This window comes from Aquarana catesbeiana, linkage group LG08, assembly GCF_042186555.1.
Source record: "Aquarana catesbeiana isolate 2022-GZ linkage group LG08, ASM4218655v1, whole genome shotgun sequence".
NCBI lineage: Eukaryota > Metazoa > Chordata > Amphibia > Anura > Ranidae > Aquarana > Aquarana catesbeiana.
The window spans coordinates 108,890,179-108,912,396 of NC_133331.1; the positions used below are offsets into that span (position 1 = coordinate 108,890,179).

General features: G+C 43.1%; 1 protein-coding gene across 1 annotated transcript in view; it reads left to right on the forward strand.

Moving 5' to 3' along the window:
- Nucleotides 1-22,218, forward strand: part of ANK3 (ankyrin 3) — a 902,861-nt gene that overhangs the window by 161,130 nt on the left and 719,513 nt on the right. Inside the window, exon 2 of the mRNA XM_073596276.1 lies at nt 16,366-16,401. Within this exon, the coding sequence (XP_073452377.1) occupies nt 16,366-16,401 (36 nt within the window). The remainder of the gene's footprint in view (nt 1-16,365; nt 16,402-22,218) is intronic.

Sequence of the window (22,218 nt, forward strand, 5' to 3'; positions counted from 1 at the left end):
GTTAAAAAAAAAAAAAAAAGCGTTTTAACCACTTCCCGCCCGCCGGCCGTCATACAACGTCCTTGAATTTGTGTGGGGATATCTGAATGATGGTTGCAGCTACAGGCATCATTCAGATATCAGCTTTTTCAGCCGGCGATTCCCTACACCATAAGAACAATCATAGCAGCTGTTCCACTGCTTGATCGTTCTCACGGGAGGCGAGAGGGGATGTCCCCCCCTCCCGCGCTTCTACCGACTCACCGCTTATTGACCCCATATCTCACTGTAAAGAGGACCTGTCATGCCATATTCCTATTACAAGGATGTTTATATTCCTTGTAATAGGAATAAAAGTGGTCCAAAATTTTTTTTTTTTGGAAAAAGCATCAAACTAAAATAAATAAAGTAAAATGAACAATAAAAAAAAAAAAAAAATGTTTAAAGCGCCCCTGTCCCTGTGTGCTCGCATGCAGAAGCGAACGCATACGTAAGTCCCGCCCACATATGAAAACGGTGTTCAAACCACACATGTGAGGTATCGGTAGAGCGAGAGCAATAATTTTGGCCCTAGACCTCCTCTGTAACTCAAAACATGTAACCAGTAAAAAATTTTAAAGCGTCGCCTATGGGGATTTTTGAGTAGCAAAGTTTGGCGCCATTCCACAAGCACGTGCAATTTTGAAAGGTGACATGTTGGGTATCTATTTATCTTTCACATTATGCAAAAACATTAGGCTAACTTTACTGTTTTGGTTTTTGTAAAGCACAAAACTGTTTTTTTTCCAAAAAAAAACGCGTTAAAAAAATTGCTGCGCAAATACCGTGCGAGATAAAAAGTTGCAACGACCGCCATTGTATTCTCTAGGGTCTTTGCTAAAAAAACATATATAATGTTTTGGGGTTCTATGTAATTTTCTGCTAATAAATGATGATTTTTACATGTAGGAGAGAAATGTCAGAATTGGCCTGGGTGCTCCAGAACGCCTGAAGGTGCTCCCCTGCATGTTGGGCCTCTGTATGTGGCCACGCTGTGTAAAAGTCTCACACATGTGGTATCACCGTACTCGGGAGTAATAGCAGAATGTGTTTTGGGGTGTAATTTGTGGTATGCATATGCTGCGTGTGAGAAATAACCTGCTAATATGACAATTTTGTGGGAAAAAAAAAAAGTAAAAAAAAAACCTTGATTTTGCAAAGAATTGTGGGAAAAAATGACAACTTCAAAAAACTCACCATGCATCTTTCTAAATACCTTGGAATGTCTTCTTTCCAAAAAGGGGTCATTTGGGGGGTATTTGTACTTTTCTGGAATGTTAGGGTCTCAAGAAATTAGATAGGCCGTCAGTACTTCAGGTGTGATCAATTTTCAGATATTCGCACCATAGCTTTTGGACTCTATAACTTTCACAAAGACCAAATAATATCCACCGATTTGGGTTAATTTTACCAAAGATATGTAGCGGTATAAATTTTGGCCAAAATATATGAAGAAAAATTACTAATTTGCAAAATATTATAACAGAAATGAAGAAAAATGTATTTTTTTACAGATTTTTCGGTCTTTTTTCTTTTACGGCGCAAAAAAATAAAGAACCCAGCGGTGATTAAATACCACCAAAAGAAAGCTCCATTTGTGTGAAAAAAGGACAAAAATTTCATATAGATACAGTGTTGCATGACTGAGTAATTGTCATTCAAAATGTGAGAGCACCAAAAGCTGAAAATTGGTCTGGTTAGGAAGGGGGTTTAAGTGCCCAGTTGTCAAGTGGTTAAACTTTAACTGCCTACCTGTTCCTCCCATGTTCCCCTTTTCCTTTCCTCCTTCCAGGTAGAGTAGCTACAGTATATGTTCTTCTACAGTGGAGAGCACCTTGATCCTTGGTGTCTAGGTTACTGGTTTATTTTTCCTTCTCATTTATTCCTGACTACTTTTACCCCTTCTTTAACTTTTATTTGGCTTACAGTTTAGATTCAAGTGTAAACGCTAAACCACATGACCCTTAACTTGCTCACAGCAGTCCACAAACCAATTCTCCTTCCACAGGTGTGTGGGGATTGGAATATCAATACTTCTTCTTGCACTTCCCTCTTCTTTTTATTTACTTAATTGTTCAAGGTTTCTTGTCCTGTGTCTGTGACCAGTCTGGATAGCAATTGATTTGTCACTTTGTATACGCTCTCTATGAGAGACTACCGTGTAATCCTTGTATGTATACCTGGTTACTTTGCTCTGGATAATGTCTTGGCAATGAAATCAATTTAAATAAAAATAAATAACAAAGCCAGCTTTTGCTTCAATATGGCAGAGATTTCTTTGCAATACATTTGTTCTGCTGCTAGATGTCCTCAGTCAGATGGACAGCATCATTCGCCCCACTTCCTCTGAACTCTGGTCATCCTGGAGCCACCCAGCCTGAGACTGGGCAGTGAAAGAAGAAGCAGCTCAGTGATCAGCTCATCTCTCAGTCACTCTGCTTTCTCTTCCTATCAGCATGCTTCTGGTGAGCATATGGACTTATTGTCTCCACTTCAGCCCTGCTGTACAAGTAGACTGCAAGAGGCTAATAGCAAGTAAAATAAATTAGGTATGTAGCACTGACAGCGTTAAGTATGTAGCGCTGTCCAAATCTTGCAGACTTCACCTCTGTAACATATCCAAAATACGCCCCTTTTAACTGTTGAAGCCACTAAGCAACTTATTCACTCTCTTGTTATTTCTCGCCTTGACTATTGTAACTCCCTCCTCAATGGTCTACCTCTCTGAAGGCTATCCCCTCTTTAGTCTGTCATGAATGCTGCTGCCAGACTCATCCACCTTGCCAACCATTCAGTGTCCACAACCCCTCTTTGCCAATCCCTCCACTGCTTTGCATTGACGAAAGAATACAATTCAAAACCGTAACAATAACATACGAAGCAATTTACAATTTTGCCCCATGCTACATCATCAATCTTGTCTCCAAATATTACCCAAACCGTCCTCTCCACTCCTCCCTCAGGGAGGCCTATCCTTCCTTCCGCTAATAACCAAATCTTCTATTTCTCCCATCAGTTCATCCCTCATAATTATTACCATTTGTTCCACCAGCCCCTCCCTATTAGATCGTAAGCTTGCGGGAGCAGGACCCTCCTAACCCTCTTTTATTGACTTGTATCATTGCTATATTGTCTCCCAATATATTGTAAAGCGCTACACAAACTGTTGGTGCTATATAAATCCTGTATAATAATAACAATAATAATTGGGTATGTGGCACTGACACCCCCCCCCCCCCAAACCCCGCACCCCCTGGATCTGCTGATTTTAACTGGTTCTTTCCCAGACAATGCAGAGGCCAGAGGTTAGTATTTATTGCTTGTAGAACGTGGGATGGGAGAGTGTTGAGGGTGGGATGGGATACTTCAAACAACTGAGCACACTGAGCACAATAAATAGGGGACACTCTTCTCTTCAGCAAAATTGCAGAAATGGCAGTTAATACACAATGCCACAGGACATCTGCAAACCTTCCAGCTTCTACCCTGCACTCTTCAGTGGGTCCTCCAGACCATATCCTTAGGTGAGACTGCATAGTTGGCTCCCAAGAGGAGTATAAATAGGCCTCCCTCTGCCATAGCTGGGACTTTAGGGGACATCAACAAACTCCAGAAAAACTGCCTCAGAGGTGTAGGCCTCTCTGGCTGGGGACTTCTCCACGCAGGACAAGAACAGGGCTGCTCCAGGCCTCAGACTATTTATGTCCCTCTCCAGCCAACTACTGGGCATGCCTCCCCAGGGACTGGCTACAGCATAATCAATATTCAGGCTGCCTACCTGAATCTTCCAGCCCTCTTGTTCTAGAAACCTCTACAATGCAGGAGGAAGCAATCAAACCTGCAGTCTCTGAGATCCAGAACAGCCCAAAGAAATCAATAGCTGCTCTAATGATTACAGAGGAGCAAAAAAAGAACTAAATTTACTTAACACCTAGCAACCTGTCTAAAAGGGTGCTACAGATACTTGCACAGCTTGCATTGAAAAAATACATTTAATCATGTATTATATGTATGATTGCATGATTTATTATTATTAATATTATGATTATACAGGATTTATATAACTCCAATAGTTTGTGCATTCATTTGTGTCTTTTATACCTGCCTAGAGTTTAGCTTTAATACTTTATATGACACTGACATGGTAGTTAGGTCAATAGATCACACTTCACTTTATGCATGCTTGTACTGTGAAATAGTGAAGTCTGGGGGACCGCACAAGAGCCAGGCAACAAGCATTTTCAGAAGGAGTTAGGATAGATTTTAGATGTGTGTCTGAATCTCTCTTCCATCTGAAGCCTGATCTGTATTTGGATCGTGTTTCAGAGGCTACTGACAGGTGGTGAGGAAGCCATGTGATGTCTCCTTACTGCCTGTTTTAACACAATTTTTGCCGACAAACGCATCGCAATTGCATGCGGTTGCTGGACATTTGTGGCATGTCCCAATTCACTTGAGTGTGTAGCCTTCGCTGGGCTTGCTGCCTGCCCATCGCTACATGTTAGGTAAACTTTGCTGCGGGCGTGAAACATTGTGTCCGCAGCATGTAAACACCCCTGTTTGCTGCCTATTGCAGCAGCTCAACCAAACATTCCCCTCTGGGTAATCAATGAACACACCTTTTTTCATATTCCTGCCTTTTGTTATTTTGAAGATATAGTTGTTTGTCTTTGTCCATGTTCAGAGTGAACCTGTATGGGAGTGGTTTTATAATTAACAGTCAGCTAATGAGGAAATTGGCAAGGTCTACATCCCTTTAGCTGTGATTTCCCTTTTGGGAGCATCTCAACAAAAATGACATTTTTGTTGCAGGGGATTCCAAAAATATGACTTGTATCTTAGTGCAGACTTCTGGGAAAATTAGTGAGCCAATCACACAAGCAGGAAATTACATTTTCAGGAGGCATTCTGAACACCATTTGTGTACAGAAAGCCTCCAGGTAGCCATATTGCATTGCATTTTACAGAAAATGACAGTGCTGCAGATTGAAAAAGAAAGGCAATTTTTAATAAAATCCAATTACAATACAACTTGTGTTGCAATTGTATATGCTAAATTATTATTTTTTTTTATTTGCAATTTTTTTTTTTTTTTTGCCATAAAAATGGAGTTACCATTTAAGCTGTGGCAGTCAATATAACTGCCTCTTGACCTCTTTAACACTTTGCAACTATGCCCCACCATGATTATTCCCAGTCTTCCATGTTTTCCTGCAACCCATTCTGAATTCTTCATCATTTTTCTTCTCTTTAATCCTTTTTCCGCATGTGACATGAAGAACATAAGTGCAGGGGTGGGGGGGTGAAAGCGGAAGGGTTTGCTTTAGAATGTTTGACAGGGAAATCACAGGTTCTGGTACACGCTCGCCATGTCCTGCTTGTTTGAGAACTGACAAAGAGCTCTCAGCTTTCCCAGAAGCGTCAGACAGAATGCTAAAAGAAGATACACATTTCATTTGCAGTGAATATTTATTGCTGTATCACAGCCATGTTGTATCCCTATATGGAAACAGCAGAGTGTGAACAGAAGACAGAACTCTTTCCATAAGGAAGTAGAAATCCAGGTTAAACAGATATTGTCTAAATAGAAGAGGCATGTGTATTCTTACATGGATCTTGGTATCCTTTTGTGTATTTCTTCCATTATTGTGCAGTAATCCAGCATTAATTCGTTTGTCACTTAAAGTCCAATTAAAATGTCATTTTATCTAAAGCCGTCTCATGGTAACAACAATGTTGTGCAATTTCACTGCTGAACTGACAGCGTTGGCACCCTATTGCTGAAAGTGGGAAAAAATAATATCAACAGGTAATAAAACTATGTATCAGGGGGACTTAGAAAAACAAAAACTGCAGTTAACCCTTGTGACAGTCTGCATCATGTAATGTATGTAATTGTAGCCCTGGCTGGTGGCCCTCTCAACACGCAGGAGCTGCGCAACCCATGCACTTCCTTCTTCATGGCCTTGCCAAAGTATTTTCACCAACCCCCCTCCTTCTCAGCTCTTAATTGGCAGGCCTGCCAGGAACAGGGGCAGGAACACCACTGTGATTGGCCACAGCTATGGCTGGGCAATTTTAGCCCTGTCTCTAGAAAGGAGAAGGAGAATGGAGCCAGGGAAGGAAGGGGGTATAAAGACCAGCCATATATATCTGTGTAAAAAAAAAAAATCAGAGCTTTCTCATGAGCAGAGAATGAATGTGTTAATAAGCCACTGCAAGTTTAAGTGCAGTAACTAAAATGCTTAGGGAGCCTTGGGGTGCTGATATTAAGAAGGGACCATGGGCATCGGGTATCAGGCAGCAGCAGGCATTGGCTCCTGTGTCTCCTCCTCCTCACTTCTGCCATGTATCTCCTCCCCTCCTGTCCTTTCAGCCAATCGGGTGACGGGTTTCAGACCCGCTTCCTGATTGGCAAGGAGGAGGATCATATATATATTCATTCGCTATTGCAACACACCTGGGTGGGTTCCGGACGCAATGCTTTGCGGGGCTTCAAAAAAACACCCCCACCACTGTAATTCATGCGCCCGGCATCCTGCAAGGGGCCGGACGCATGGATGGGGTGGTGGCGCCCGTGCGCCCTTAATGGACGAGCCGCCCCTGTGTTACAATGGTCCAGTCAAAGTCCAGACCTAAATCTAATTGAGAATCTGTGGCAAGACTTGAAAACTGCTGTTCACAGACGCTCTCCATACCATCTAACAGAGCTTGAGCTATTTTGCAAAGAAGAATGGGCAAAAATGTCAAACTCTAGATGTGCAAAGCTGGTAGAGACATCCCCAAAAAGACTTGCAGTTGTAATTGCAGCGAATTGTGGTTCTACAAAGTATTGACCCGGGTGGGCTGAATACAAATGCACACCACACTTTTTAGATATTTATTTGTAAAAAAAATTGAAAACCATTTATCATTTTCCTTCCACCTCACAATTTTGTGCCACTTTGTGTTGGTCCATCACATAAAATCCCCCAAAAAATACATTTACATTTTTGGTTGTAACAAAATGTGGAAAATGTCAAGGGGTACGAATACTTTTTCAAGGTACTGTATATGAACCTAACTATATATAACTTATGCAAGACAGAATATTCTTATTGTTTCAATTACAATATACACATGTACACTTTCGTTGAAACGGTAAAAGTTTTGGTTTCGGATCCATCAACATTTTTTTTTAATTCAAATTTTAATTAGCATTTTTTTTTATTTTCTTCACAAGTACAGAATAACCTAGAGACACACTGTCACACAGAATAAAAGAACTAAAAATAGAAAAATTTAAACAAAATGGCAACAAAAGAAAGAAGAGGGAAAAAGCCCACAAGTTACCATTGAATAAATATATCAATGTAGCACCTGTACCCCTCTAACATACTCTGCAAACCAATAAATATCCCACAAGTAACAATGAGAGCAACTTTTGCAACAAAGAGTCATGGACAGGCCCATCACGTCTATACAACTACTAGACCATATTGCAGCAAACGTATATAGAGCATTGCGAGAGAGGTACGTATGTTTCTCAAACAGAATATATTTATTCACTTCGGATTTCCACTTATCTACTGATGGCGAGTAGAGGATACCCATCGTAAAGCAATCAATTTTTGTGCAATAAAAAGAGATCTTAAAACTGTAACAATTAACTTTGAGTCCAATGTATTGGAATCAACATATCCCAGGATACATAAAATAGGGTCAAGGGTTAGAGAAATACCATATAAATCATTTAGAGTTGAAATAATCCCCTGCCAGTAGCGCCTAAACTTTGGGCATTTCGACAGTAAATGTATAAGATTACCATGTGGATGGCTACATCTAGCACAGTGTGAGTTTTCCCTGCAGAAATACAAAAATTCTGGTGTACGATACACTCTATGCAAATAAAGAGCTGTGTTACTCTGTGTGATGGAGAAAGTGATGGACCCAGATCCTCCTTCCATCTTTGCTTACATGGAAGAGGAAACTTAAGAAGAAATTTTGACAACAACTGTGTGTGTGTCAATGAGACGAGCCCCTTAGTAGTCTCAGCCTGGGCAAGTATATCAAGCAAAGTCATTGAGGCAAAGGAAGTAAATGGAATCGAGCCCTGTGCACAAAGTGTTCTCTCCCACCTCAAAAAGCCTTCCAGCCGAGAAAGTTCCGCCAATGTAGCACTGGATCAAAGTGGAGTATATCTGGTGTATCCAACAATTTCTAAAAGAGTTTTAACTGTTTGCCACACCTTATGCATCAATTTTATTGTAGGATGTGCAGATTGCACTTTAACCACTTACCCACTGGTCACTTAAACCCCTTTCCTAACCAGACCAATTTTCAGCTTTCGGTGCTCTCACATTTTGAATGACAATTACTCAGTCATGCAACACTGTACCTATATGAAATTTTTGTAATTTTTTTCACACAAATAGAACTTTCTTTCGGTGGTATTTAATCAATGCTGGGTTTTTTATTTTTTGCGCTATAAAAGAAAAAAGACCGAAAATTCTGTAAAAAAAAAAAAGGATTTTTCTTAGTTTCTGTTATAAACTTTTGCAAATTAGTCATTTTTCTTCATATATTTTGGCCAAAATTTATAGTGCTACATAACTTTGGTAAAAATAACCCAAATTGGTGTATATTATTTGGTCTTTGTGAACGTTATAGAGTCCACAAGCTATGGTGCCAATCTCTGAAAATTGATCACACCTGATGCACTGATGGCTCACGGCTGACTGATCTCATTTCTTGAAACCCTAACAATCCAGGAAAAAAAAAATCCCCCTTTTTGGAAAGTAGACATTCCAAGGTATTTAGTAAGAGGCATGGTGAGTTTTTTGAAGTTGTAATTTTTTCCCACAATTCTTTGCAAAATCAAGATTTTTTTTTTTTTCACAAAATTGTTATATTAACAGGTTATTTCTCACACACAGCATATGCATAGCACAAATTATACCCCAAAACACATTCCACTACTCCTCCTGAGTATGGCAATACCACATATGTGAGACTTTTACACAGCCTGGCCACATAGAGAGGCCCAAAATGCAGGGAGCGCCATCAGGCGTTCTTGAAGCATAAATTACACATATCATTTCTTGACTACCTCTTACACTTTTGAAGGCCCTGGAGCACCACAACAATGGAAACACCCCAAAAATGACCCCATTTTGGAAAGAAAACAACCCAATGTATAATCTATGAGGCATAATGAGTCTTTTGAACTTGTCATTTTTTTCTACAAGTTTTTGGAAAATGTGTAAAGAAAATGAAAACGCATTTTTTTTTTAACACAATGTTGTCCATTTACACAATATTTCTAACACATAGCATGTACATATCAAAAATTACACCCCAAAATAGATTCTCCTACTCCTCCTGAGTACGGCGATACCACATGTGTGAGACTTTTCCACAGCGTGGCCATATAGAGAGGCCCAACATGCAGGGAGCACCATCAGGTGTTCTAGGGGCACAAGTTTCAAATCTAATTTGACTATCTATTACACTTTTGTGAGGCACTGCAGTGGCATGGATGATTGCTGATGTGGCATGGATGAGCATGAATGGGGATGGATGAGCCGTGGATGGGGATGGCTGAGTATGGATGGGATGACAGCATGAATGAATATGGCTCAGTACGGCCGGGTACGGCTGAATACGGATGGGTACGGTGGAGTATGGCTGGGTATAAGATGGGATAGCTGGGTATGGCTGAGTATGGCTGGGTACGACTGAGTATGGCTGGGTATGGCTGAGTATGGCTGGGCACGTCTGAGTATGGCTGAGTACGGTTGGGTATTGCTGGGTATGGCTGAGTATGGCTGGGTATGGCTGAGTATGGATGGGGGTGGATGGGATGGCTGAGCTTGGATGGATGGGTATTGCTGAGGATGGATGGATGGCTGAGCATTGATGAGTATGGATGGATGAATATGCTTAGCATGGATGGATGGATGAGTATGCTGTGTGGATGGCTGAGCATGGATGGATGGATGGATGAGTATGCGGAGTATGGATGGCTGAGCATGGATGGATGGATGAGTATGCTGAGTATGGATGAGTATGCTGAGTATGGATGGCTGAGCATGGATGGATGGATGAGTATGCTGAGTATGGATGGGTATGCTGAGTATGGATGGCTGAGTATGCGGCGTATGGATTGCTGAGCATAGATGGATGGATGAGAATGATGAGTATGCTGAGTATGGATGGCTGAGCATGGATGAGTATGCTGAGTATGGATGGCTGAGCATGGATGTATGAGTATGCTGAGTATGGATGGGTATGCTGAGCATGGATGGATGGATGAGTATGCTGAGTATGGATGGCTGAACATGGATGGATGAGTGCTGGAATGGGCACGTATCAGCGCTGTGGGCACTACACATCCTGCCCACAGCACTGCTGCCACCGATCTCTCCCCTCTTTGCTCACACTGTACCGATCAGTACAGAGAGGGGATAGAGGAACCGGATGTGATGCCAGTTTGTTTACAAGTGATCGATCCATCATTTGACAGAGCGATCACGTGGTAAACGACCTCTGGACTCGGCGCTCACGGATATTCCCGGGTGCGTGCCCCAGGGGGCGCGCAGGAGCGGGATCCCGGGCGGACATCAATGTAAGCCCTCCCAGAGTTATCGAGCTGCGCTGTAGCTGTCATTCGGCTATGGCAGTTTACACCATACAGAGCATTGGGATTGAAATCTAATAAGTAATGGATTTAAGTTCAGGGGGATGTAATCCTGTATCTGGCTAGTAATCTGCCATACAATCACAAAGAAACAGGATCTACCGGGATGCCCGTATATTAAGAATAATGTACAAGTGAATGTGAGAGATGACATAACTAGGGGAGCTAGGGAGGAGGTGGAATCCTTATGGGCAGAGCTCCAGAGGGATGAAACTAAGGGGAAAGTAATACTGGGAGTATTCTATAGGCCCCCTAACCTGAGAGAGGAGGGGGAGACGGCCCTCCTATCACAAATTGGATAAGGGGCAAGGATGGTAGGTGTCATCATAATGGGGGATTTTAATTATCCAGACATAGACTGGGCGGAAGGAACCGCGCATTCATCTTACTAGACCTACTGTGTAACCAATAGGACCATCTTAAACTGGGGTTAAACTAGGACAATATAGAAAAAGATAAATGAGGAAGTGGATCAAGTGGAAGCAGTACAGATTTGTCCCAGTTAATTCTAAACCCTGAAAACTTACCAAACTCTGCAATATGAGACATTGCAGAGGAGAGGGATGTGTATGTATCAGAGAGAAAAAGAAGTATATCATCAGCATAAAGAGCTACCTTCTCCTCGTGCATTTCTCTATAAAAGCCACGCACTTCTGAGGTCTGCGACTGCAAATAGAAGCGGCGACAGAGGGCAGCCCTGTCTCGTTCCACGATAAAGTGGAAAGAGAGAGGACTGCACACCATTGATCCGGACCGAGGCCTTTGGAGAGGCAATTTGACCCAGGTACGAAAAAACATCTCCAAACCCCAATTTTTTTAAAACTTCCCACATATAACAACACTTAATACTGTCAAATGCTTTGATGGCATCAAGTGAAAGAAGAGCTCTATTATTAGATGCATCAGTTGAAATCTGAATATTTAAGAAAGTACGCTTAATATTAATTGCAGTGGAGAGATTAGGCATAAAGCCCGTTTGATCTGGGTGTATTATTTTAGACATTACCTTGTTTATTCTATTAGCGAGTACTTTTGCAAAAATCTTTACATCACTGGTAAGCAGTGATATTCGTCTATATGAGTCTGGATATAAAGGATCTTTGTCTTTTTTGGGTATCACCACAATGGTTGCTTCTGTCATGGAAGGAGGGAGAGAACCAGAGGAAATGGCTTCCTTAACCACTTGCTGCCCGCCCGCCGTCATATGACGGCGGGACGGTGCAGCTGTTGTTCTGGGCTGCCGTCATATGACGGCGCAGCCTTCTAGGCAGCCCAGGGGGCGTGCACGCGCCGCCGCCAGCGTGCACCCGCCGCATCGCTCCGGTCCCGGTGCGCGTGCCCGGCGGCCGCGATGACCGCCGGGCACCCGCGATTGCCCGGTAACCGAGCAGGACCGTGGATCTGTGTGTGTAAACACACAGATCCACGTCCTGTCAGATGGGAGGAGACCGATGGTGTGTTCCTTGTACAGAGGAATACCGATCGGTCTCCTCCCCTTGTGAATCCCCTCCCCCCACAGTTAGAATCACCCCCTAGCAACACGATTAACCCTATAGCGCCCCCCTCCTGGTTAACCCCTTCATTGCCAGTCACATTTATACAGTAATCAATGCATTTTTATAGCACGGATCGCTGTATAAATGTGAATGGTCCCAAAAATGTGTCAAAATTGTCCGATATTTCCGCCACAATATCGCAGTCACGATAAAAATCGCAGATCGCCGCCATTACTAGTAAAAAAAAAATCATAATAAAAATGCTATAAATCTATCACCTTATTTTGTAGACGCTATAACTTTTGCGCAAACCAATAAATATACGCTTATTGCAATATTTTTTACCAAAAATATGTAGAAGAATACGTATCGGCCTAAACTGAGGAAAAAATTTGTTTAAAAAAAAAATTTGGATATTTATTATAGCAAAAAGTAAAAAATATTGTGTTTTTTTCAAACTTGTCACTCTTGTTTTGTTTATAGCACAAGAAATAAAAACCCCAGGGGTGATCAAATACCACCAAAAGAAAGCTCTATTAGTGGGGAAAAAATGATAAAAATTTCATTTGGGTACAGTGTTGTATGACCGCGCAATTGTTATTCAAAGTGCGACAGAACTGAAAGCTGAAAATTGGCTTGGGCAGGAAGGGGGTGAAAATGCCCTGTATGCAAGTGGTTAAAGGTACTTAATAAATCCATCGACATTAACCAGGCCCATGGTCGAAATCATCGGTAAAGTTGTGTCCACTAACGGCATGATTGTCGAGCGATTTTGCAAAAAACGACCAGTTTCGGCTGAAATTTTGTGCGTGTATGGCCAGCATAAAAGACCGGGATGCCATTAAAGTTCATGAGCATGTAAAGGTGGGCATCCCAATACTTTTGACAATAGTGTGTGTATTGTATACACATAAATATTTTGCATTTTATTTCTATTTTAAAGGTGAGGATTTACATATACTTTAATCACTGAAAATTATGTCTCCACAACCCTCACTATGACTTAAATCCAGTATATGCAGTCTGAGCAATCCATTTGCTACATGCAGTTCTATTGAGCTTTGTGGCGTTTTATGTAGGTACATTATGCTCCATCAATAAAAATTTCTGCCCTGTGGTTAATTTATTTTTTAAGAGATTTTGACATTTTTGTTTTTCAGAGCCAGATTGCTAACTCTTGGCTGGAGCATGCAAAGGCATTTAATTACGATACAGTTACTTAAATCAAGCCTCTATTGAATATATGGAACACAGTGCCAGAACAGCAATACAATGATATCAGGAATTTATACATCATGTTGGCTGTATCTGATACTGCAGCAGAGGAGTTGGGCAGGAGTGGTGTGGATTAATATTCATTTAAAAAATGCCAGATGTTGATGATGAGTATCTGAGGGGTCTACATGGTAAAACAAGTTTACAAGGAAATATAATGTATGTGGATTAAAGGAGTAATTATAAATGTTTAGCTGCACCAAACTTGACTATTAACTTGATTTATATTTTTTCATTAGCCTCAAAATTACCTTAACATTTCTGTTTGCCTTCCGTTGTAGAACCAACTGCAGTCATTTTCAGCACTCAAGAGTGTTTCTGCATGTTTTCCAAATTCATTTTTATGCCTTTTCCATTTAAGTTATTGACGCTAGAGAATCATTCCTCTTCCCCTGAAGTGGTTGTAAAGATACATACAGTATATATACCCAAACATGATGTCGTTGATGTAAATTGTCAAAATGTGTTAATGTAAAAAAACTTGATAATATTAGTTTTTTTTAATATTATATAGTTTATGTGCATGGTGAATACCATATTTACTCATAACACAAGCATGTTTTCACTATAGTTCAAACACGTTGGTTGTGTTTGATTTCATGTGTCTCATTTAGTTTAACAATGGCGTACACAGTAGAGCAGCCTTTCTCTATTTCTCACCTATGCAGCATGAGGGGTTCCAGGGTTATCCAGGGTAGAGAGGGGAAACTGATTTACAGTTTCCTGGAATTATTAGGTCCTGAAATGCGACCCAGAATTCAGAGGTTCAGAGAGTTCTTGGGTGGGAAAGACCCTCCAACCCATGGTCCTGTGAGGGTCCAAGTCACCTGCGAGAGAGGGTAGAAAAGGGCAGGAAGTAGCCAGCAGGTGTCCATGAGGTGTGGAGTGGAGCAGCTCATAGTTGTGGGAAGCCTGTGGGCTGTTTATTTGTTGAAACATTGCTGGACTGCTGTGATCATTTTTCTGGAGCCCTGAAGCAGGTGGGAACTTTAAACCCTGTTGTGGGACAGGTTTATGCTGATGGTAAGCCTAATTTTTGTTTTTGTACCAGTTTATGAACTGTTTTGTTTTATGGTCTAGAAAAGTGGTTTTGCATTTGCTCCTTGGAAAATAATGCCTTTTCTTGTACAAACACAGCCACCTAGCGATCCAAACTCCCCAAATATCACATTTTGAGATAGAAATACCAAATAAAATACATTCTATATAAAGATTAATGAATATTTTTTTTTTAAACCAGAGTTTAGTGTCACTTTAAAATTAAAGCCAAACTCCAAACTCTTGCCATTTCCAGATGTTTTTAGGCCAGTCACATGACCCAGGCATCCTCATTTCCCTTGACTTGGTGGTTCTCAATGCATATAGTGGTGCTGACATGATGAATCAAGGCTGCTTTCTGCATCACTGTAAGTGAGTGCAAGGTACCTTGGTGACATACCTCTTATGCCGCGTACACGCGAGCGGACTTTACGGCAGACTTGGTCCGGCGGACCGGAGTCTGTCAGATAATTCGATTGTGTGTGGGCTCCAGCGGACTTTTTTTCCTCAAAAGTTTGAGGGACCTAGAAATGAAACATGTTTCAAATCTTTCCGATGGACTCGAGTCCGGTCGAAAAGTCCGCTCGTCTGTATGCTAGTCCGACGGACAAAAAACGAAGCTAGGGCAGCTATTGGCTACTAGTTATGAACTTCCTTGTTTTAGTCCGGTCGTACGTCATCACGTACGAATCTGTCGGACTTTGGTTGATCGTGTGTAGGCAAATCCGTTCATTCGTAAAGTCCGTCGGAAAGTCCGTCGAAGTCCGGCCGTGTGTACGTGGCATTAGGGACAGGTTCACACAAGGTGTCCACAGTCTAATGAGTTGAATGATGTCAGTATATATTGGGAAAAAGTGAAACTCTATCACACACTGTATTAGTGAGTTGGTATATATAAACATCAAATATCACTTAACTTCGAAACTTAGCGACACTGAGCTATGTTTAAAAATGTTTTTTGCTACTGTGATCTGACTTCCTGATAGAGGTTGACTACTTTCAGTCGCCATTGTTTGTATGTAGGAACATAGCCACCCCCTCCTGCTTTCTTTTGATATGGACTATGGGATTTGTAGCGAGCATAGAGCAGTGCATGTGACCGCAACTAATGTGCACTGCTTGTTCCAAACAAATGGAAGTGAGTGAAAAAAGGAGAGGTTCAAGAGCTCACAGAGGATGTTACAAGGAAGCAGAAAAACCAGGCAAGAAACAATTTCAGGAAAATATATTACAGAACTATTCGTGTATATGTACAATGTATGGTTTATTTTGGAGCCTAAGGACATTTAGTGTTACAGTGGAACCTCAGTTTGCGATTAACACGGTTAACGAGCGTTTCGCAAAAGGAGCACTGTATTTCTAAAAATCCTAACTCGGTTTGCAAGTGTTGTCTCGCAAAACGAGCAGGTTTCAGGCCAAAAGCGGTGTGCAGTACCGCTTTTGGCCTGAGGTGGGGGGCCCTGGAGCCGAACGTCGGCGTTCGGAAATGCACGGAAAGGCCCAAGCACAGTTTGGCTGACCTCAGCAAACCTCGGAAAGGCTTGTGAACGGAGTATTTCCGAGGTTTGCCGAGGTTAGCTGAAGTGTGCTTGGGCCTTTTCGGCTGTTTCCAAGGCTCTCCGGCGCCCCCCGCCTCTGGCCGCATGCGGTATTGCACCCCATTGAAGTCAATGCGGAACAAATTACTTTAGTTTCCATTGACTTCAATGGGAAAACTCGCTTTGATATGCGAGTACTTTGGATTACTGCTGGAACGGATTATGCTCGTAATCCGAGGTTCCACTGTACTTTAAAATAATTGTGCAGCAGTTACGAGATTTCAGGCTTTCTTACAGTTGTTTTATTTCTTTGGTGTTTTAGGTTGACAGGAAGTCATCCCCTCGCAGCCCATCTAAGGTAAGACCTTTAAACAGTTAATTAGTAAACAAAATCTACAGATTTGTGTATTGTGGAAACTCTTTTTGTAAATGAATGTTTTTTGTTTTAAAGAGCTCTCCCTCACACCATGGCCTTTTTTGGCAGCTTTTAGGCAGAGGCGGCCGGTCCATAAGGGGTGCAGGGGAAACCCCTACCCCCCCAATCTCTATGCGTCGGCACCTAATCTCCATGCCGGATGCATAGATTTCTACGAGTTTCTTTTCTTTTTTTTTTAAGCTTATGCTTAGAGCCTGAGGCTCTAATTAACTTCAGAAAGGTTGGGCTCACCCACTTGTGACATTAGAAAATCAACATTTTCTAATGTTATCCTGCTTCTCCTCCTGGCCAATCAGGACAGGAAGCAGGTCCTAAGACCGGATTAGCAGAAAGGAGAAGCCGCCGAAGCTGTCCGTGACCTGGATGTGGTAAGTGCAGGGCTGGTGGGTGTTTGTTTGCCGCCCCCCCAAAAAAATGAAGCACCAGCTGCCACTGCTTTTAGTTGCTTAGAAGGAGGCTCTAAACCCCAACCAGGCACCCTGCAAAAAATGGGCCCAAAAGCATCTAATGTACACACTTCATGGGTGTGGCAGTGCGGAAGTGGAAATGTTATCTACAGTGTTCGGACCACAGCTTCCCTAATGTTTTCTATCAGTTCTTGTGGCGAGAGATTCAGCGGCAGGCAGAAGACTGTATAGAAAAACGCAGTGGATGCAAAGCCTAAGGCTCTAATTGGCTTCAAAAAAGTTGGGCTCACCCACTTGTGACATTAGCGAATCAACATTTTCTGATGTCTTCCTGCTTCTCCTCCTGGCCAAGGTCTAAGGCCAGATTGGCAAGGGGGAGAAGCTGCCCGTGACCTGGATGCGGTAAGTGCGGGGCTGGCGGGTGTTTGTTTGCCGCCCCCCCCCCAAAAAAAAAATGAAGCACCAGCCGCCACTGCATTTGGGTGCTTAGAAGGAGGCTCTCAACCAGGCCCCCTGCAAAAAATGGGTCTAAAAGCATCTAATGTACACACTTCATAGGTGTGACAGTGCAGCAGTGGAAATGTTATTTACAGTGTTCGCACCACAGCTGCCCTAATCTTTTCTATGGCTTCTTGTGGCAAAAATTTCAGCTGCAGGCAGAAGACGCAGTGGATGCAAAGGACGATCATCAGATTGTGGTCAGCTAGACTAGTTGGAAATGTTTGCCCATTCTCAGACTAGAATAGGGCATGGAGATGGCTGTCAGCAATATCTGTTTGTTGAAACACACATGAAGGGCAGATTAGAGTAGCAGATCTGAATAGATGGCTCGTCAATATATCTGCTGCTTTTGTGTGACTAATAATAAAAATGTCCAGTGTTCGCTTTCTATTGTATGGGTGTCACTCAAAGAAATCTTTTCCTTTGGGACTCAAATAATCTACAGCTCATGTGTGACTCACAGATGAGTGGGGTGAAGCTGCTTGAGTACTAGTCTGTAATTGTTGCTTACACACTGGGTATTTCCTCTTGGCTGGAATCCGAGGATGGAGCTATGTTTATCTGGCATTGGCAGTTTAGTTGTAATGCTCCCTGCATTAGTTAAGCATCCTTCAAACAAAAAGCATAAAAATAGTCTGAGGCACATTATGTCTAACCTGCCCACCTGTGTGTGGACAGGTGGCAAGCTTGGGAGACGTCAACACTCATGAGATTGACCTTGACCAGGTACCATTAGGCTTTTTTCACAGGCATATATATACTGCATAAAATTCTAATTTACATTAAGGAATTGTACATATTCAAATATTTTTGTTATTTGTCTTGCCTTGTAATGATGGGCTCACGTTATGCACTATGTTTTGGCTATAGTTTGTTGTGTCATGGCTAATCAATTCCTCAATAATCAATAATCAAAAGTCCTCATTTTAAAGGCTTATATGCAATTTATTGCCATAAAAAAGTGTATGGGGACCCGGGTACTGCCCTAGGGGACATGTATCAATGCAAAGAAAAGTTTTGAAAACAGTAATTTTTTCAGGAGCTATCAGACTTCTACGTACCTGACCGGCGAGTCCACTTGGGCAGAGGGTAGACTCCCTTACGCGTCCGACTTGCGGCCCCTGGTAGAGTATACAGGAAGCACAGGGGTGCGGAGTGGTATGGGAGCCTGGTAATAGAGTGTAGATGCAGGTTGATAGGCAGTCCTAAACAGCAAGGTGCAAGCTGAAACACAGGCAAACAGGAGCTGAGCAGAGCAGGGAGGTCCGGGTGCAGGCGGGGTTCTGCAACAGGCAGGCTACGAGGTACAAAGGAGCAAGCAGAAGTGTAGTCAAACAGGCCAGAGGTCAGGTGTGGGCAGAGTTCAGAGGATTCCAAGAAGCAAGCCGGGTTCGTCAGGAGATCAAAGTACAGGCACAGGAAACAGGAACAAGGGCACGGAAGAGCTGTTGATCAGGCAGCACCGAACACCGGCGCGCACACCAGGGCCAGCCGAGTCGCACATGTCAGTGCCAACAGGAGCATGCACACCAGGACGAGCAGGAACGCACGCGCCAGCGCACCCCGACGCACGCCACGGCGAGCAACACCATGTCCACCGAGGTAACCTCTCTGACAGGAGCAGTGATTTTAATTATGCCTAAAGTGAAATAATGAAAATGAAATATTTTTTTAAATATCGTGCCTGGGGGGTCCCCTTGGCGCATATGTGCGATGTGTACAACGTGCCGCAGCAATAATGACACTTCTAAAGGAAAAAATGTAATTTAAACTTGCTCCTGGCTGTAATGTATTGCCAGCTCCCGGCAATACCTTTTCGGGTCTGGTATGGATGTTAAGGGGAACACCATGTTAAAACATAAAAAAAAATTGGTGCGGGATGCCCCCCAAAATCCATACCAGACCCTTATCCAAGCATGCAGCCTGGCAGGTCAGGGTAGGGGGGGTACAAGCAAGCGCATGCCCTCAACATGGGGGGAGGTGGGTTCTTTGCATGTTGATGGGAACAAGGGCCTCCTCCCGATAACCCTGGCCAATGGTTGTCTGGGTCTGCGGGCGTGTGGCTTATCAATGTCTGGAAGCCCGACGGACCCGAAAAAAAAAACTCTGCCTCCATGGAAGCCTCCATGGGAGGCTTCCCGGTGACTGCTCTCTCTTCGCTTTGACAGCTCTCATAAAGGCAAGGGCAGGGCCATCCACTGATGTACCTGGATGACCCCACCCCCCTCTGACTGCACATTACGTCAGAAGGGGGCGGGTCACTCGGTTACGTAACCGGGTGGCCCCGCCCTTGCCTATATAACAGCAGTCGCCAGGAGGCAGAGCTTTTTTATTTGTTTCTATTTTTCAGGTCCGTTGGGCAACACGATTGAAGATTGATGTACATCGCGGGACACTTTTTTTTCCACCTTCTTTAAAGGAATTGTCAAAAACTGTCTCTTGTGGTTTTTACGTTTTGACACTTTTTTGGTGAATTGGTAGGGGTACAATTTACCCGATACCCATTCAGATAGGGGGGCGGGATCTGGGGGCCCCCTGATTCCGTCTCCTGAAACTCCTCCTCTTAGTTCTGTAGTTCATCAGGCAGGCTCTGTAAATTCTGTGATACAGCAGTGCCAACCCATAGAGACTGTCACATAATTTAAGAAAATACTGTAAATGTGTGTGGTTCTTCAGAAAATAAGTTTACGAACTTCAAGGTCATTCAGATTTATAGAGCTGGCAAGAAATACTGTAATTGAAATACAATGTGGAAATTAATATATGATTACAAATGTTGACCATAGATAGGCTTTCATTTATACACCCCTAATTTGTAGTGTGGTTTAATCTCTTCTATACAGCAGTAATAGCTTGAAGCCTGCTGGCCATAGAAGATTATTATTATTATTATTATACTTGACTTATATAGCGCCAACAGTTTGCGCAGCGCTTTACAATGTAGAGGGGGGACAGCACAAGTACAATACAGTTCAATACAGAAGGTACAGGAGGGCCCTGCTCGTGGAGCTTACATTCTTAAGGGAGGGGGTGGTGGTATAACAGGTAATAGCTGCAGGAGATTATTTGATGGGGGTGGCTCGGGTACAGTTCTTAGGTGGGTGTGGGATAGGCTTCCCTGAATAAATGAGTTTTCAGGGATCTCCTAAAGGTGGACAGGGTAGGGGCTGATCGGACTTACCGGGGCAGGGAGTTCCAGAGGATGGGAGAGGCTCTAGTGAAGTCCTCTAGGCGAGCATGGGAGGAGGTAACAAGGGAGCTAGAGAGCAGGAGGTCCCGGGAGGAGCGGAGGGGATGATTTTGGTCATATCTGCAGATGAGGTTGGTGATGTAGCTAGAGGCGATGTTGTGGATGGCCTTTTATGTTGTGTTTTTTTTGGGGGGGGGGCAGCAGTCACGGATCGGTTGCTTCATTTCTTTTCAGTCAACAAGAACGGACAAGAAAGGTGGATGGAGGAATCCTCCCTATTGTGCCAATGTATTCTGATAGCTGGGCCCCTCCACTGTCAGAATACACTGATCAATAGACTGCAGCCAGCTGATCGGCCAAAAATTTTCAAACAGTCCCTTTCGACAGAATTCAGTTGTTTAAATCAACTTCCAATCCCAATAAGCATATATTGCTTGGTTTGCACAAAAGTTATAGCGTCTACAAAATAGTGGATAGATTTAGGGACTTTTAATTATTATTTATTTTTTTACTGGTAATTGCGGTGATCTGCGATTTTTAGCAGGACTGTGACATTGCGGCGGACAAATCTGACCCTAAGTAACACTTTTTGGGACCAGTGACACCAATACAGTGACCAGTGCTAAAAAAATGCACTGATCAATGTATAAAAGACACTGGTAGGGAAGGGGTTAAAACTAAGGGGTGATCAAAGGGTTAACTGTGTTCACTAGGTGTTTTCTAACTGTGTTGGGGATGGGTTTACTGGGACAACACAGAAATCGCTGTTCCTGATAACTAGGAACAGCTGATCTCAGTGTTGTCCCCTGTCAGAACAGGGATCCACCTTGTTTACATAGTCAGATCCCCGTTCTGCCTCTCTGTGGAGCGATCGCGGGTTGCTGGAGGACATAGAGTCCACCGGACCCACGCGTGCCCACAGTATCTCATGCATGAAACGACGTACAGGTATGTCGTTTTGCGCAGCCGGGCCGCCCTGCCGCAAGTATTTGTGCGGTGGGTGGTACGGAAGTGGTTAACGCATGTATAACAGCACAGTGCTTGTGGTGTGTAATTTGGCCCCTTTTATCACCTGAAATACCTGGCTGATCCTGCCTGGCTATGCCCTCCCCCCTGTAAACTGACCACGGTTTATCATGGCTGCTGAGCCCTGACAACGTGGTCAGTTTACGTGCCTCCATCATCTGCAGCCCTCCTGTGTCTTCCTCTGTCCTCCTCCTGTCAGCTCTGTGCCAGCCCCCCCTCCTGCTGCTGAAATAACTTAGTAAAAATCACGTAATCACCTGTCTTTCATAATACTAAGTGCCCTGTATATATGCCTTATAAAAAATATGCTGTTCTATACCTGATTTCCTAGTGCTGCTCGGTGCTCATGTGACCGGCTGGCTCTCTCCTCCTCCCAACTGACATCAGCGGGGGATGCTCGGCCCCTCCTGCTCTAGATGTCAGATCAGGAGAGGGGAGAGATGGCCGGTCATGTGAGCGGCGCTATAAAATAAGGTTTGGAACAGCATATTTTTTAATAAGGCACATATACAGGACACTTAGTATTATGAAAGATAGGGGATTGCGTAATAATTACTAAGTGGGTTTACAACCACTTTAAGGCTGGCCATACACGGTTCGAATCTCGGCCAGTTC